This window comes from Anopheles funestus, chromosome 2RL (assembly GCF_943734845.2).
Source record: "Anopheles funestus chromosome 2RL, idAnoFuneDA-416_04, whole genome shotgun sequence".
Taxonomy (NCBI): domain Eukaryota; kingdom Metazoa; phylum Arthropoda; class Insecta; order Diptera; family Culicidae; genus Anopheles; species Anopheles funestus.
This window is the reverse complement of record NC_064598.1, coordinates 90,364,751-90,382,047: the sequence shown is the minus strand read 5'-3', so window position 1 is coordinate 90,382,047 and position 17,297 is coordinate 90,364,751. Positions and strand designations below refer to the sequence as shown.

General features: G+C 44.0%; 2 protein-coding genes across 4 annotated transcripts in view; one reads left to right on the top strand and one right to left on the bottom strand.

The window, feature by feature from the left end:
* The window catches only part of LOC125765666 (uncharacterized), a 291,187-nt gene that overhangs the window by 67,891 nt on the left and 205,999 nt on the right, over nt 1-17,297 (bottom strand). The gene's annotated exons all lie outside the window — the stretch shown is intronic.
* The window catches only part of LOC125765653 (inactive serine protease scarface), a 32,690-nt gene continuing 22,551 nt past the window's right edge, over nt 7,159-17,297 (top strand). For 2 of the 3 annotated variants that reach the window (XM_049431013.1, XM_049431010.1), the window contains exons 1-3: nt 7,160-7,584; nt 13,713-14,763; nt 15,155-15,411. In XM_049431013.1, coding sequence (XP_049286970.1) covers nt 13,713-14,763; nt 15,155-15,411 — 1,308 coding nt within the window. In that variant the 5' untranslated portion in view covers nt 7,160-7,584. Of the gene's footprint in view, nt 7,585-13,712; nt 14,764-15,154; nt 15,412-17,297 lie in introns of all 3 variants that reach the window. The other variant, XM_049431012.1, reaches the window with a different exon arrangement.

The window sequence follows — 17,297 nt, the reverse complement described above, 5'->3', positions numbered from 1 at the left end:
ATGAAGTACGCTAATAGGCACGTGCTACCGAAAAACGGTAAGCAGAATAAACCAAACACACCTTCTGTATTTCTGCTTGGCAATGCGAAGTGGCAAGGTGATTGAAGATGTGCTGATGTGTTCGGGAATGGAGGAAGTTTCTCCGAGCAGCCGGAGGCCACCAACGTTGGGTCGGCGCCGGTGGCATCACTAAGCCGCCATCTAATGGGCTAATGTGCGTAACCAAGGTTAGGAAGCTTACGGTGTGGCGATACGAGTGTGCCCGGCCCAACCGGGCCAATCCGTTCGTAACTTTGCGGCAAATTTAGGGGCAGCTTTGTGTCTTCGGGCGTTATAAAACTATTTTCGCTAGTTCTGCAAGATCATATTTTTTGATGCCGGTTTTTGTTTATATCGTTTTTTTTTCTGTGTCTGTGTGGGCTTGTTATGGAAGGCAGATTATGTTGCGACAGGCGCCCGGGCGTCGCTGTATGTTGGTTAGGAGTGATTTATTGTCGTGTGAAAAGAGTTAAGCCTGTAGAAAGACGCTTTAATTGTTTAACTTTTTGTTACACGGAAATCTTAAGATGAAGCAGCAAAAGTACGGTTAGTTTATGATTCTGACGTCGCGAAACAAACTGAACGCCACGGTTAACGGGTCTCTAATTAAATGGTTGTCACCGGTGCTATCGCCCTGTGATGACACCCTGCGGCCCAAAACACAATGGGCGAAATGCGGAAGTGTCACAAAACATTTTTCTAGTGTCACAAAATATCCCAAAACAAAAAAAGATGCTTTAATGTGCGAGTGAAATTTTATGGCCCACTCATCCGGACTGTTGTGGCCAATTTGCATCGGCGTTGATTTGTGCTAACGTGCGTGAGGTGAAGATCTACTGCCCCCGGGGCACGATGATGTCCTCAACAAGCGCCGGTCAAATAAAACTTCTCAATCAACACCGCCCCGGTGCACTGCCCGGTGCAAAACGGTTCCCAACTTCAACAAAGCTTGCTTAAAATAGCAAAAATGTAAAGGCGGCCCAAGCGAACAGGAAAAGGAAGTCCGAATTAAACCCACTGAGGCTGTTGGGTATTTGAATAGCACCGGAGGGAGTAATTGACATTTCGCAGGTTGTTCATTAAATTTGGAGATTCGCTCGTTTGCGCGATGACGAGGAAGCGTTTGTATTGTGGACCGTCGAGTTGAACGAACGGAGAGAATGGATGAGCTGCGTATGCGTATAATTTTTGTTTTTGCTGGTTGATGGTCAAGTTCAAGGGAAATGCACTCGGACTTTTGGCGCGGGGTAAGTCGAAATTTAATCCCGCATTTGGTGATAAATAAAGGGAGAAAGTTAATGCTTCCCGTGGCTTTCGCTGAGAAATGAAATTGGGATTATTAAAAGTATAAAATATATTGATTTGTTGCATGAAAATAAACCGAGACTGGACAAAAGTTTCTTGTTCATGGTGTCACAACTTTGGCAAACTTATTTTTATCGACAAATTCGTAGAGGCCTCTTCGAATTTTTTTTCACTCTAAGTTATAATGCGAGAGGGTTAAATGGTCGTGAACTGATACTACATTTAAAATCATTATTACGGTTTGAGGCACATTATTCCGACAAATTTGAGGCCTCCCAGTGAAATACCACTGAGAAACACGAAAGTAGGTGGTGAATTCCGAGTTTTCGAAATTTTGTACCTTGCTCAGTTGGAAAGATTATAACTGGCGAATTAGAGTTTACCACGCCAAACAGCGTGAGAGAAACTCTTTCATTTAGGAAGATCCACTCGAGGGACTTATCTGGAACTTAGAGAGCCCAATGAGAAATTCGAAAAGTCCATATCTCAAAATATGTCAACGAATTTTAGATTCGTTTTTAAGGAAAAAAAGCACGTGTCCTACAATATAACCACAGAGCTATAGATTTTGTGTAACTTTTTCACGCTAGATGATAGACACACTTGTTTAAACAGAATACTGAATGTTTCGTCTCATTTGTAGACAATCAGATTTTCATTGAGATAAGTCCAGTCGCCGTAACATTTGTTCATTCAAACGTCCGTAATCAAAATCGATTTACTTCCCTTCTCTGGGACGGTTTTAGTCAAGGCTCCACCCTACACGAGCCCGACCTTACGTGCTCATGTTCTGTGGTTACATATAGAACAGAAGTGTTGCTTGGAGAAGCCTCCGTGGGAAAGTTTCTCTCCGCTTGTGGACGTAACTAGGCATCGCAGTAGAACAATGGGAAAATAGACTGAATAATATTTTCCTCGAGATATTCACCTATCGGCTGTTGACTGTGTAGTAGGGCTGTGTGTTGCAAATTTCCCGGAACTCAGCCTCACCGTTGGATAATTGCTTTTGGAAGCTTATAGCTCCGATTGGTGGTGGATGTTTCAGCAAGCGAGTTTGGGATTCTATTTTCAAAAAGGGCCCTTCCGGATGTACTTTTTAATTGAGCTGTTCTACGCGTTTTGTTGAACGCAAGAGTAAATACAATTAAAACTAACACGAAATTCTCCCAAAACAGCTCGGCTTAAAGTACGGTTTCTTAATGTGCGGATTCGATTGTGGTTGATGATTGGAGTCGTGTGGTGCGGGAGCGGATTGTACCAAAATAAGCCACTACGATGACACCAGCTGAGCGTGAAAAATTGTAAATGAGAATGTTTTATGGGCAATCCGCTACGTCGCTTCCACACAGATTTATATACAGCTGGCGCCCTAACAGTGGGACGAACATGGGGCAATTTAAAATTTATAATTTCCTTAGCAATGTGTCTGCACGTCACGAACAGCTGCGTGTATTTTATTGTGCTTCAGTCAAAAATAAAAATTTCAAAACAAAACGCTCGGGAATACCTTGCAGTTCCGGGATGGGACAGGATTCTAGTGCCATTCAATGCGGGACGGACTTGCCCATTCTTCACGTCTTTGTGCTGGAGGTTAGCTGAAGCGCAGATGGGTCAGCGGACAAAGAAGCTCCACAAAGAGAGAAGGTACCATTCGGGCACATCCGGGTGCGATGGAAATCAGTTCGCGCCCGGGAGGCTAATCGGCGCCAAACGGTGCCTCCAATGGTAGAATCTCCGATGGTACTGATTTGCTATTTAATGGGCAACGATGAACGATCTGAAGTGCCTCGGGGGTTGTTGTGGTGGAGTGGAGTTTGATTATTTTTTCTTGTTATTGTCAGATGCCAATTTTGTTAGCGATCTTGTTCATAACCAGTGTTTGTGGCTTTATTGCGTTAGAAAAAATCGCTTTGTATGGGATATCTTTTGCCATATTTTCCCAGTCTTTAACTGCCGGAAATAGAATTCGAAATGATAGGGCGTGTGCCAAAAGTAGCGGACGAATTTGAAGAGGAAATTTTTGTTACGGGATCTTTTGCAGACGCGAAAGAATGGAATTTACTTGGGAAAAAACCCCAGACAAACAAGGATGTAGCTTTTATTGTGACTTTCAATGCAGGAAAATCCAAGAATCTGTTGATTACCATCGAAGTATTACCATCAAACGCTTGTTTCGACAAAAAGCTACATCATTGTGAAGTGGAGCTGTGTTTCCTGATTGAATAAAATCAATGCAAACATATTATTCTTAAGTGGTTCTTCACGCGTTCGGGCTGACACATTAAAGTGTTCCATCTGATATTGAAAACGATTGAAAAAAAAGTTGTAATGCTTATCAAGCCTAATTAATCACCATCCCAAAGAGCATATCGAAGCAAAACGATGAGAAGATGACTGCAAAAAATGGTTGCATACTTAACAAACTAGTAGAATGAAGACAAATCGGTTGGAATGTGTTTACTCATCGCTCTCAAGATACACTGGCGATAATTACTCTGAGCGGCATTTTGCACGTCATACACAATATGCAATATGCGTTCGGTAAGAACATTGTGTTCTAAAAATAAACTCCCAACGGCACAATAGAAAGCGAAACTGCAAACAATCTGCTAACGGGCTACGAGTTGTGGTGGTCGGGCGAGAACCGTCTCAACACCTACCGGAAGTAATGGGTGAGCACGCTGAAGCGTTACAATCAATTATAGGCAAGATGTTTGTGGTTTTCTGTTAACCTTTGTACGTAGGCTTAGTTTACACAAAAAGGGTAGTTGTTGTAAATTTTCCAGTGCAAAAGTAATTAAAAAAACGCACATAAATCATCAAGTTCATTGCGAACGATTAATATTCTGTTAGTTCAAGTACAGCATGAAGAATCGATTGATCAATATAGATATTTTATAGCTAATTTAATTATTAAATAAACGTATAAACAATATGTATGTAATGTATAAATTGAAAAATTAAATGTTGACGAGTTGATGACGTCTGATTTTATGACTTTGTTAATATTAAATATGAATTTACTTTGTGTTATTACCACGAAGATCACGAATTAAACGTAAAAAGAAGCCATCTTTATTCTCGATTGTTAATCTTTACATTTAAAGAATCTTGTGTCTCAGTTTCATTGTATGACAATCGATTTCCCTATGTCCATCTGATTGTATATGGTATGATCATAAAGCACAATCTGGAAGAAAAAATATATTCCTGTGCAGATATTACTCTTCCTTATCTTTATAATGCCTCCAACTATAGCCGACACTCAGCCATATGCAATCATGACAGAACGATAATGGATCCCATAAACAATGGCTGAAGAAGTTTTCTTTCTAGGTCCGGCAGACTTTACTCTATCGTTGACCACTCGCCAAATGATACTGTTGAGTTTAAAATGGCTCGTTAGCATGGGAAATAAAACCCGAACATCGAACCTACTGGTATGGAAGCGCAACGATGTGCTTAAGCACATCAACTGCATCATGGTGCGGTTTGTAGAGAACCGCTCGACAAGTGTTTCGGGACAGGTCAACATCGGCCAACCAGCATCCTGTACATGTTGCTTAGTCATCATTTCAGTTAGTTTGGCACAATAAGAACGTACAATTTATGACCCTGTCTTAAAGGCGCTTCAATGCCAGTCGATAGATTAAGGTGAAGAAAACCTCTTGGAGGTCTCTCTTGGAGCGCTTAATGCTTGTGTTTTTTTTGTTATTTGAGGACACTCATGTTCGGTATGTGAACTGTATCCGGCTCAATAATCGTGGTAGTCACCTTCACCTACTCGTCTGCCGGGTGGAATGCCGGGCCCGGATCCATATCATGCCGGGTGGAATCAATTAAAATGTTTTCTTTTTTTGCTTCAAGAAAAAAGGCCACCGTGCTGGCATCCAGACAAAGTGCCAACTCAGGTGCCAGGGTTCTGGTAGCGTTTCGAATGAAAAATCACCATCGAAGGATGCTGTCAAGATCGAGGCAAACGAAGAACGGACACAAGAAAACGTAAGAAGAGGTCAATCGCTTGCCGATCGGTGACATCGATAGTTCTGCATCTGTAGCCGGTAAGCCGGTCGTAAGAATTGGAAATTGATTACCACTCTTGCATTCTCGTTTAAACGAGCGCAAGCGCATCAATCAAAAACTTGCTAGCGGTACAGAGTAAGGGAGTGGTGCACCGGATTGTGGTGCGGTTTTAATTGGTCGCCTGATTGGGTTGTCATTAATACGAATGAACCGAGTGAAAATGGACAATGACAAGCGCGATAATAGCTTTGTGTTAAGTGATCAATTTTTCTTCACCAATTCACATGCCTGACACATGCTTTTCATCACATTTCGCTATCGACCGGTGGAACGTATTTGATTGTTTTCGTGCTTTTATTTCGCACACGAGAATCACACCTTCACCGTTTAATAATGGAGCACATTGAATGATTTTGTGTGACAAGAAATTCCGTTCCTAAAACCGTTGCTCGCACTGTGCAGCTCGGTCGCGCGTGACTGTTGACCGTCTTTAAGCAGTGCGGAATGATGCGGCTCAACAGTGTCAACAATCGTCATTGTGAGGTGAATAAGAAATTTGCATCTTGCACTCGTCGGTGAGTGGCAACAAATGGGTGCCTCGCGAGAGAAGCTGCGACGGCGTTCGTCGCTTATGTCTTACGAACTGAGAGTGAGTGTCGGTTGGGTTTCGCGTCTCGCGAGTGTGCTACGCGTGTTTATCCCGTGCGTCTTGAGCCGCGGAAAGGGAGATTGCAAAAGTTTCGCGTCTCGGTGCTGATGACGACCCACAACTTCTAGCCCTGCGAGCAAGGTAACTCAAATTCGGTTGGTTTTAGCATGCCGCCTCTGTTACTCCTACACGAAAAAAATGCTCGTGCTCCCTCTTCTAGTCCTTTGCCTTTGAAACGAACCGTCTTCTATAGGAGAAGTGCACACACACGCAAGCACACAGTTAGTGATGCCGTCGATCGTGTTCAGTTTGTGTTATCGTTTTGCAGCGAAAGACGCGTACCGAGAAGCCATCGATAAAATAAGGGATATTTGCTGAATATATTGATAAAAGGTATGCTAATGTATTTAATTTGGCATTGCTGGGTAAAATCTTACTAATTACGATTTTCTTTCCAGTTGCACAGCTTCATTTCAACCAGTAAGGAAGAGAAAAACATCTAGCCGGCGTCGTTCGTGCATCGAAGCTACGTTGGAAAATCACAGCGCAAAGATGGAAAGCAGCTGTGTTTAGTGATTAAAAAGTTATAATATGGTGATAAAAAGTTATAATATTAAGCAAAGTGGAATGAAAAAGGCATAAAATTGTATTTAATGTGAAAAATAAACAGAGAAAAAAAATTTTCATCGTTGTCACACAAATATCGTGTCCATCACTATCACTATTCTGAAAGAAATCATAGAAAAGAGATGGCAATGCAAGCGAGCGAGAGCGCCTGCCAATCACTCAAAAGAGGTTGTAACTTTGACTGCCTTACAACCGAGTTACAGCCTTGTTTCAGCCTCGCGGGTAACTCAGTTTTGTATGGGATATTGCTCGCAGGGAGGCCGGCGACTTCAGTCGTAGCGACTCGGTCACTTCTACCCGGCACTCAACCGGGTGCTCATCGGGGGCAACTCCCGGGGGGGTTGCAACGGTACTCACGCGCCAAAATCCACCCCTGAACTCATCTTCTTGTTCCCGCGTTGCGTCCGGTACCCAGCAGAGGTATGAGAGAAAGATCGCACAAAAGTGGACGCGACCGGGCACCCCGGACGCTAAGGAAATCCCCGCCGCCGGCACACGCGGGGCTATATATAAAGTGTTGATCTTGGCGACCCGCACTCATAGTTTAGGTGGTCGTTCACCAAAATCGTTCGTTAAAAAGCGACTCGCCTGGTTTCGTCGAACCCGGGTCGAAGCGACAAAAATTACCCGGATCCCCCATTTATGGTGAATGCACAGTGATTTGACAACGTTTTTTTGAAAAGAAAAAAACAAAAAAATATACACACACTAGTCCATATAAAATTTGGATAAAGAACAAAACGCAAGTGCACAAAAAAAGGAAAAGGCTTTACGAACGTAAACCGTTATCCCGCGTCTCGAACGCAGAAAGTGAAACGAAAGCGAAAGTCAAGCAAGACAGTGTTACTGTTGCATCTGAATAGTGGAACAGTGTAGTGCAGTTTTGGAAGTTTCGTGATAAAATTCTTCATCTAGTTGGAGCAGTGTGAAAATATTTCAAAGTAAGCATCAAGATGGTTTATTGGGGAGGAAAGCAAATTGTGCAAATAGCAAAATAAGGACCTCGCGTGTATGAAATCTTGCGGAAAAGTGACCATAAACTAAGTGGCTTGAATTGATCGATAAAACACTTAAATTTGCAGTGCGCACAAGAATGGTTATTGGTAGTTTTAACGGAATAATTAAAGAAGACTTCAACGCAACGGCAAGCGACGAACCCTGGTTAATAGATTTTGCTTCCTTTGTGGGTGGCAAATTCAAAAGATGGTTTTTTTCTTCTGCTGCATACAGTGAAAATCGATCGAGTGAAATGATCGTGATCATGCTGTTGGCATTCTGTAGTGTACTGCACCAGTGCCTTGTAAAATTGCAAAAAAATTGCAATTGTAATAGCAAACCATAGTTACCATCAAATTAATAATAAGTGTAAAAAGGATAAGGATCACCATTACGGAAATTTGGAATATATTGGCGTGTGTTTCAACATTTTTGGAATACTTGTTTACTATGCTTACAAGTGTAACATAAATTTTTAAGTGGAGCTTTGAATTAAAAAAGAAAATTAAACTATTTTGAGGAATGCTCAAAATGCTTTTTAAAGAAGCATTTTTATTGCATTAAAATACAATTGTAGAATGTATGAAATATCGTTCAACAGCATTAAGCATATGCTCTACTCCTACACAATCACTTTCGGTTGATCGAAAATGTGTTCAGATCTGATACATCCGCTTGGCTTGGGCTAAAAATCAGTCTAATTTTTGCTGCTCCATAATCTTCGTCTAACCCGCTCGGTCAAAAACGGTCACGCGTCCGACCTGTTACACATGGGCTTCCCTTTGGTTTACCCTGTCTGGACAAAATCGCGACAGCCCGCGGGCAAGCGTGTCAACGGATTGTGAGTTAATCCGAAATTGATTAAACACTTTCAATTATCGTTGACTTTGATCTCTTTCTTTCACCATCTCCTCCGCTGGACGGTCGAGCCGAGAATCGCCCTCAATAAAAAAAATAATAAACCGCATATGCCCGTTGGAAAGAAGTTTGTGAAAGTATCCATTTCTTTCACGTGCGTCCGTTCCGAATGGGGTACGAGTTATGAGTAGCTGCCCTGCTTCCTATCCCGAAACCCGTGTCAGTTGAACGGTACGAACACATAATATTAGAGTATCATTAATTACGCCACGATGAATATTATTTTTGTTTTTCGCCATGCATCCGATTCGATTCGGCAATGGTTTGAACATTCAAATCTCCAGCCAGCTCCCAGTTTGTAAATGGCACCGCAGCGAATAAAGGCGAACAGGCGGTTGAAGAAAAAGTCACCGAAAAAAGAAAAATCTCTACCCCGAGGGCATGGTCAGGGTCTGTAATCGTGTCGGGATCGTTTTAGATCGAGCTGATGTTGTTATCCTCTTGCAAAGCACTCTTCTACGCTTGTTGCTCGTTGCCGCCAGACCGTGTTAGCATTAAATAATGCAACTGTAATTGACACTTTATTCCTGTTTCCCCGAGGCTTTCACACCACCGGCGCGTGACAACGGCTCGAAAAGGGTGGTTAACGACTATCATTAGCTGGCTATTAGTTTTCTAATATCTGGAGCGCTGGTCACTTGTTGGAACGGTTTCAAAAAACTAAATTGAAGACATAAAATAGATCGATTTTGCAAATGGGATAGTAAAAAACTGACACCGCCTATTGTATAAACGATTTACAGATAGCCGACGAATGTGTCATTTAATCGCTTTTGAAACCATTCATCATTAATCCACATTTGAAGCATTTTGAAGTAATAGAATTTTAGTTCGTCAATCAAGATAAGTAAAACTTTGAGAAAAATAATCACGACAAATCTTAGTACGATTGCACACATATTTGTGTTCATCTTTTATCGCTGAAGGTAACAGGGAAAGGTCAAGCCCATCGAAGAACTCGCTTGCGCGATGAGTGATTTACTTGTTCGGTGGCTCAGACAGTCAGACGATCAATGCCAGTCGGAATTACTATTTTTCACTCAAGCACGCCGCTGCGGCTGCTTCTTACGCTTGCTAAACACTGTGCAAAGCATCCATTGTCAACGTGCTGAATAGATGGAGAAGGTGAAAAAAAAAACTCGATACGAAGAGAACCATCAACTCAACTTTTACTCGATTGATCAATCGAACCTTTGAAGCATCAGAAAAAATAGTCAAAAAATTATGAAAAACCCAACCTACCCCCCCCTCGACAGTCAAATGTACAAAACGGTTCAGCCTTAAAACTGGATAGGCTAAACCTAGGCGTACGCGTACGATCGGTAAGGTCAAGTTGAAGACGAAACGGCACGCAAATGCGCAAGCCGGCATCTCGATAGCGCTTAATCAATCGCTATTTTTGGAGGAAAGCATCGCGTCGGACGCGTCTCGTGCGCGTTACCCAATCTATCGTGCATCCTCTCGAGGACGCTTCGACAACAGGTTCGTTTTGTTAGAAAAATATGTGCGTTTTGTTGTTGTTTTTTTTTTTTAATTTTAATGTTGGCCACCACCATCGCCACCCGAATGGGGTCCGTTTGGTGGTGGGTTTTATTTTAATTTTATAACATCTAAATTAATGCAGCTTGAGAAGGGTTTAGGAATTTGATTGCAAAATTTGATCCCAGTGTGATGGGTGATTTAATCGTGGCTTGCAAAGAAATGGTGCCTTCAGTATGCAACGGCATAGCCATTTCATCATGTAGAAACACTTTAGAATAATTATTTGGTATAGTTTTGTGACTCAACATTAAATGGATTTTACAGGAATAGTTCGATAGCACCACACCGCAGCATTATGCAACTGAGAGGAACTGGTTTCAACAGGCTGCCATGTCTCCCACTCGTTAGCCAATCCACTTCCTTGCTTCGGATCGTGTGGATGAGCTGAAAGCAACTCTTCTTTACCTCGTTTTTTTCCACCGCTGTTTCGAATTGACCTGGTTCGAATTAATTTCGATACTTTTATTCCGTAGCCTAGGTCATGGATTGGGATGCTACAAGCGTCTGAAATCGTAGTTTAGGGTCAACTTGTTACAGGTCTTCTTGGATGGAGGTTGCATAAGGGACTGTCAGTATGATACTGGATGTTTGGCGTGGAAGTTTATTCCGCTTGCAAGTATGTTGACAAAGTAAAAACAAAACAAAAAACAATCGTTGATCATTGTTTCGTACCAATTCGCACCTTTTGATGTAGACCTTTTTCCTTCCATAGAAGCGACAAAACAGATCGTTCGATGGTAGCTTTCTTTTCCACATGTTTCTCCCTACGAAGGTGTTCGTAGCTTCGAAGGGTGAATTGTGCCAACCCGGTAGTGTGATGTGAAATTATCAGGACTTTACTAATTGACCGGTGACACAATAAATTCCCAAAAAAGAGAGAGTTTATCCGAGCCGATTGATGGTGTTAAATTTGCAATTAGCGCATAGCAGTAGAGCATACAGATGAAGAAACAAAACAAACCCCGTACCGTTAAGAAGGGACTGAGATAATATGGCAGTGAAAAAAAAATAAAACCCCAAAAAAATCACCATTGAATTGAGGCAATAAGGTGCTTTTAACAAAGCCCTCCACTCACTTCCCGGAGTGATGTCAATTTTGATGTCGACCTCATAATTTTATGTTTCCAAAAAAAATGATTTCCCATCCATCCAATGGTGTAATGGGTAAAAAAAATCCACCAAATGAGTTCGTAAATTTTGCTCTTTAAACTCCATCCGTTCTCGCTAACAAAACAGCTGATCAACGCATTCCGACCGTGCTGAGCTAATCACCTTAACGAATGTTTGAGAAGCGCTGACCTTGATCATTGAGCGATAGTCTAGCTAGATTACAACTGAACGATTACCATCATCGATTGGTGCGTAGCTTGATCAACCTATGGCGGAGTAGATAGAACCCTACGGAGCTATCTAGGTACGGTTCCGTATATAAATCTTCTCCGCTAATCATCACCGCAACGAGGAAGCTTTTTTTGTGTGCTTCATTTGATTTATACAATCGAGGGTGATTTGTTTGTTCAAGCCAAAGGTTGGTCGTTTGTACAGGCTGCCGTCTATTTTGGAGACAAAGCTTTTTATTCAAAGTGTCAAGATGTGGAAGGCGATAAAAATGTGTCCGTGTGAGGGAGGCGTACAAGCTTCAGCATCAAAATCCCTTTTAAAGGGCATACAATTATTTGATAGCCCTTGTGCAGAACGAAAAAAAAAGGGGAATATTTTTTCTTTAATGTGCCCGTTTCAAATTACCACCGAAATAGGCTGTTAGTATAATATACCACCTCGATTGCTCGACGACACCGGCAGGGAGGACCGTTTTTGGAGGCGTCACAAGGTCTTCACTTCCGCCGCCGGTGAAGAACCCTTTCGGTGGACGGTGTGGTACGTGTGTAGGGCAGCATCTTTGGCGGGTTGTAAGAAGTCGGTATTTCAGCTTCGATGTTTCGTGCCTTAAGGTCAACCACGGTGCGGCTCGTCTGTCGCTTAACGTTCATGTCCACACGCGACAAGATGCTCCCTTCCGGAGAGGATGAGCAGAGTCGATCATCTCGAATGGATACCAAAAAAAAAACGATCTCACAACATTTATAAGGTCGTGCAGCTCGGATGTGTGTGAATCTTTTTTTAATGTTAACTTAATTTTATTCGTGCTACCCTGGTGGTAGCATTAAATGTTTTTTCGATCCTTTACGATCGTACACGGTAGGTTGTAGAGTATGGAAAAAAGAAAACATGAACGAAGAAAAGAAGCTAGTGAGCCAAACCATACACCGCAGGGTGTGTGCGAACACGCGCGCACGCGCGTAAATAATGTCAATTTAAAAAGTCTACAGGTTGCAGTAGAAGCATCATAATAGTACAAGCAAAGCATATCGCTACGCGATAAGAAAAAAAAACACGTTGAGAAGATGATCATCTTTACGCACCGCCACATCGTGTGAGAAGCTGATGACGAAGTTCAAGGTCGGCAAGTTAATGTTATTTGCTACGGAATTTTCGATTTTCTCCACGCTACGGGTGATGGGACAGAAATATCTTCTCCTTTTTGGCAATTTGGTTTTTTATTATGATAAACAAAAAACCAAAACCACCCTTTAAAGTGGCGTCCTCTTTTGACGATGTTGAGAAATGTTTCTCCATCTCCGGATAAGGGGCTTTCGCAACATCCTGGCCGGCGTGTGTGTACAAACAAACGCAACGGGTCTAATGAAACTGTCGCCCAGTTGTCGATCGAGCTGATGCACGAATTATTAGCATATCGAGCGTTTAGGACTGTTGCAATGCTGCATTCGAACGCGTACGCGTACACGATACCATTTCTTTTGCTACTGCCCTCGGTAAAGACAAAAGCTTTTGACACGTTCACAAACCGTCGTGCCCAGAAGGGCCAAGCAAGCCGTGAAGATTATCCGTGAGATAATCTTGCAGAGACAAAGGGCCTTCGGCATGGTGATCGGTGACGTTTCGCTCCCGCTAAACGTGGGGCCAAGTGGTTGGGTTAAAAATCGATTAGCGACGATTTGCTGGAAAGAAACGGTCGAGCAAGGTGGAACGGGACGAGATTCATGAGGGATGCGGACGCGTGTAAAGTTTGTTTTCTACAGCAAGAACTCATAAAGCCATTGTTTCTGTCCTTATGTTAGCCAGAGTTAATCAACAACCTAACAAATTTTACATTTTTTGTTCCCCACGGCTGGCGGAGTGACTTGAACGGCCCCGTTGGTGAGAACGTTTTTGTTCTTTTTTTGTTTTTCGTGCAGTGCTGTACGGTACTGCCTGTAGGGAATTCGTGTTCGATGCTCCAGCAGAGCGTGCTGCAACATCTATTGTGTGTTTGACATTGGAAGATGCGTATGGTACACACGTTGCGTAAAAGAAAGAAACCCGCTCAGCAAAAAGGGTTCGTCGCTTGCTTCTCACGCAAGTTTTTTCCTTCGATTGGAGTAAAACCACGCACACCGTGGAAGAAGAATGTCGCCGTTCGACGGGCGTTAATGAGAGGATTTCGTGCATCTTCTGCAGCAATGTGTCTTTGTTTGTTTCGTGTCGGTGGTTTTAATCTTTATCTGTTTTTTTTTCTTTTCCTCTCTCGCTCTCTCTTTTATCTCTGCAATAGATGAACCATCGAACGAGGGCCCTGGTGGGGCTGCTGTGCATAGCGGGCCTGGCGACGGGTCAACTCACCCAAAACTACCGTCCGGAGTTCTTCTCGCCCGGTCAAGGCTTCCAGTCGGTGTCGGCGCAGATCTCGAGCAGTAATGTTCAGCAGTTTAAGCGACAGGCTCCCGGCGGTGGCGGTGCGGGGGGTGCCGATGTCATTCCACATGATCAGAAGAAGCAAACCACCTTCTGGTGGGTGGCACCGGACACCCCGTTCAAGGCTACTAAAATCGGTGGCGGTGTTCAGCAGCCACCCGGTACCGAGGGCGAGGATGGTAGTGGGGCGGCCGGTGGTGCGGCGGGCGCTGTAGCGGGCGCGGGTGGTGTGGTCGGTGCGGGTGGTGTTGCCGGTGGTACCGTGTCCCAGACGGCGTTCCAAGCTTCGGCCGCACGCAGCGCGTCGGCCGGTCAGGCAGGGCAAGCGTTTGGGGCCGGTGGTACCACAACTTCCATCCAGTCGTCGACCGCATCCCGCACGATCGGCACACAGACGCAAGGGTTCCAGGGGGCCGGTGTGGCGACGGGTGGTGCCGCCGGTACGATCGGTACGCGGACGAGCATCAGCAAGAGCACGGCCAGTAGCACATTTGGGACCGGTGTTGCTCAGCCCGCCATCATAGCCGGTGGTTCGCGGACCAGTTCGACAACTTCCAATACACAGATCAACACGGGCACGGTACAGCCCGGTGTTGGTGCCGGTGGTCTGCGTACGTCCACGATCATCCGACAGTCAAAAACACAAACCACGACCGGCGTTGCACCCGTTCCGGTTCCCGCCCCACCACCACCGACCACCTCCATCCAGAGCACGACGACCGGTGTGCGCACGGATACGATCACCTCGAACGTTAACAGCCCGGTGCCACGTACTACCGTGGACGTTACTAAACAAACTAACGTAGATACGCAGCGTACTATCCAAACTAACCTCTATCCGGGCCAGCCGGGCAGTACTTCCACCTCGTCGGTCGTGGGGACCGCTACCCAGACAACCGGATTAACACCAAGTAACGCCATTTGGTTCTCCTTTCTATCCTTCCGCTAATCACTGTTTGAATTTCAGCTTACGTGGGTTATTTTTTGTTCGAACACATGTTCGATGGAATGCTATGACAAGTTAGTTGTGCGATAGCGTAGGATTTACTCGATAACGAAGTAGTTTTTGCATGCTCGTAGATTAGATAAAGCTGTTTCTATTGCTATCGATGTCTTAATTTCTTCTTTCGCCTATTTCTGCTTTAGTTCTGCATGCGCGTCTGTTGCTTTTAACCATTTTTTGGTTGATTTAACTTCGTAGAGTTTTCAAAAAACCAGTAGAGTAGCGAAACTAGCCGAAACCATGTCTCGAAAGCATGTGCTCAAAACTAAAATGATCCCAATTTGTATTACGCTATCCAGATAACTACGGCGGCACGACCGTTTCGAAGACGCAGGAGCGTACCGGTACCGGTGCCATCACGAGCAAGATCACCACCACTGGCACGATCACTCGGCCATACTTTAAGCAAACCACACTGACATCCAACGGATATGATTATCCCGTGCCGGAAACGGTTCCATGCTACGGACCGAACAACATCTGTGCCCCGAATCAGTTCTGTAACGATGGATTCGTCGATGAGTCGCAGCTGAACCTGTTCAACACGAACAATCAGGTAGGTGGGAGGGTGATGAAGGTTTTTTTTCCTGCCCCCTTGTTTTTGGGAGACATCCTTGCAACAGAGACAAGGATGCGGAATGGTTAAAAAAGGGCAGGATGTCATAAATAACAAGCTATCAAAGGGAACAGTTTTAGTGGCGCAGTGATTCGAATCAGAACGTGCGTGACCGTGCGCACTGATGCGGCATTCAATCGCACTGGTTTGTAAATCGAAATGGTAATTTGAATGGAATTATTCAACCGTCGTGTTCGCGGCAAACATACACCTTGAGAAAAATGCACGCGGAATAGGTTATGGTGCAGAACAGCGTGAAGATAGTGTCAGTTTGATGTGAAATGATTGATGAAGTGCGTTTAATCGTGTCGGTTACGATTCCACTTACACTCGATTTATTGTTTTGAGCGGTATTTGACATTTGACAGTGGTCCCCGCTAAGTCGTCGCCGACTAACAGTCTGACTGACAGGGAAGATGTCACTTTCGGTTGTATTTGTCGTGTGCTTTCCTACACGATTCTCACTAACGCATCTGTCAATTAGTTGTGTTAGTAGGCCAAAGCCGATCGATTACGTCGAAACGACCACAAATGGCAGTGATTGGTCGCAACTCGATGACTATACCCAGGTACCTTCCGGGTGATGAATAGTCGATTAAGCTTTCACTTTTAATGTACTGCTGGGTACATTCTTCATTCTTCGAACGAGCCGTTGCACAAACTACAACCATGTGACACAAATTGAGCAGTTTGTGTCGCTTGTTAAATGGCTTGTAAAAACCCTATTCACCACCGCTCGTTGAATGTGATCATTAGCCTTTTTTTCGTATTGCTTATTGAAATGTCATCAGTACAGCATCCTTGCTAGAACGGTGCAAGGCGTGACATTTTCACGGTACACTCTCCGTGCGCAACATTTTAAATTCACTTCACCCTCGACGAATGATTCGATTGTGTGTCACTAGACACGTAAAGGATGTAACACATCCCATGGACAAAAGAAATCTCCTCTCCTTCCACTTACTCCCTCTCCCCGCAAACTCCTCCCTCACTAAAGGCGTTATGATTAATAATTTCATAATTGACATCGCTTCATCGGGCGGTTTTTTGGTCGATTAATCGATCAAAAGATTGATCTTCTCGCGGGATGACCTAATTCATTTCGGCCCAGCCAAATACCGTATCGAATCCATTCAAACGTTCCCTCCCGTCTTGAGACGTGTTGCAGCTTACCAAACGAACCGACTATTATTGATAGGATATCATCTAAATTGTCGTGTTCGGTGATATAACACACAGTGCGTCCGATTTGCTGCGGTACGAGCGTATCGGCGTATCATCCCACAACAACAACAACAACAACAAAAACACGAAATCAAGTGACATATCAATAAAGCGGAATGCGCGAAATGTGACACGCCGTCAACGCATTTTTGTGGGGTGTCTTTGCCTGCGTCGCATCTAAAATTAACAGCCCAATCACACACGGGTGCGCGCGCGCGCCTGCGGTCTGCCGTGCGTAGTCGGTGTTGCCTTTTTGGAAGTCCCCAGCATTTTGGGACGCTTCAGGACCGGGCGCGTTACTGGCTGGGCGTGCTTGTTTTTTTTGTTTTGCTGTTGCTTTCTTTTTCGGAATGTTGTTTTCTGTTAAAGATATAGTTTTTTTTATTATTATTTCAAAACTTGTCTGTTTCATTTGTTACCGCACAAACGAGCTTCCGAAGTGAAGAGTCGGCGGAGACGGAGCACAAATCGATGCAAAACATCCAACGTAAAATAGTTCACGAAATCTCGGACACGGGCGCTTACGGTGGCAAATAAATTGCTTTTGCGCGACGGGCCCACGTGCCTTCAAGGAAAAAAGCTATTTTTGGGGAAAAATAGCC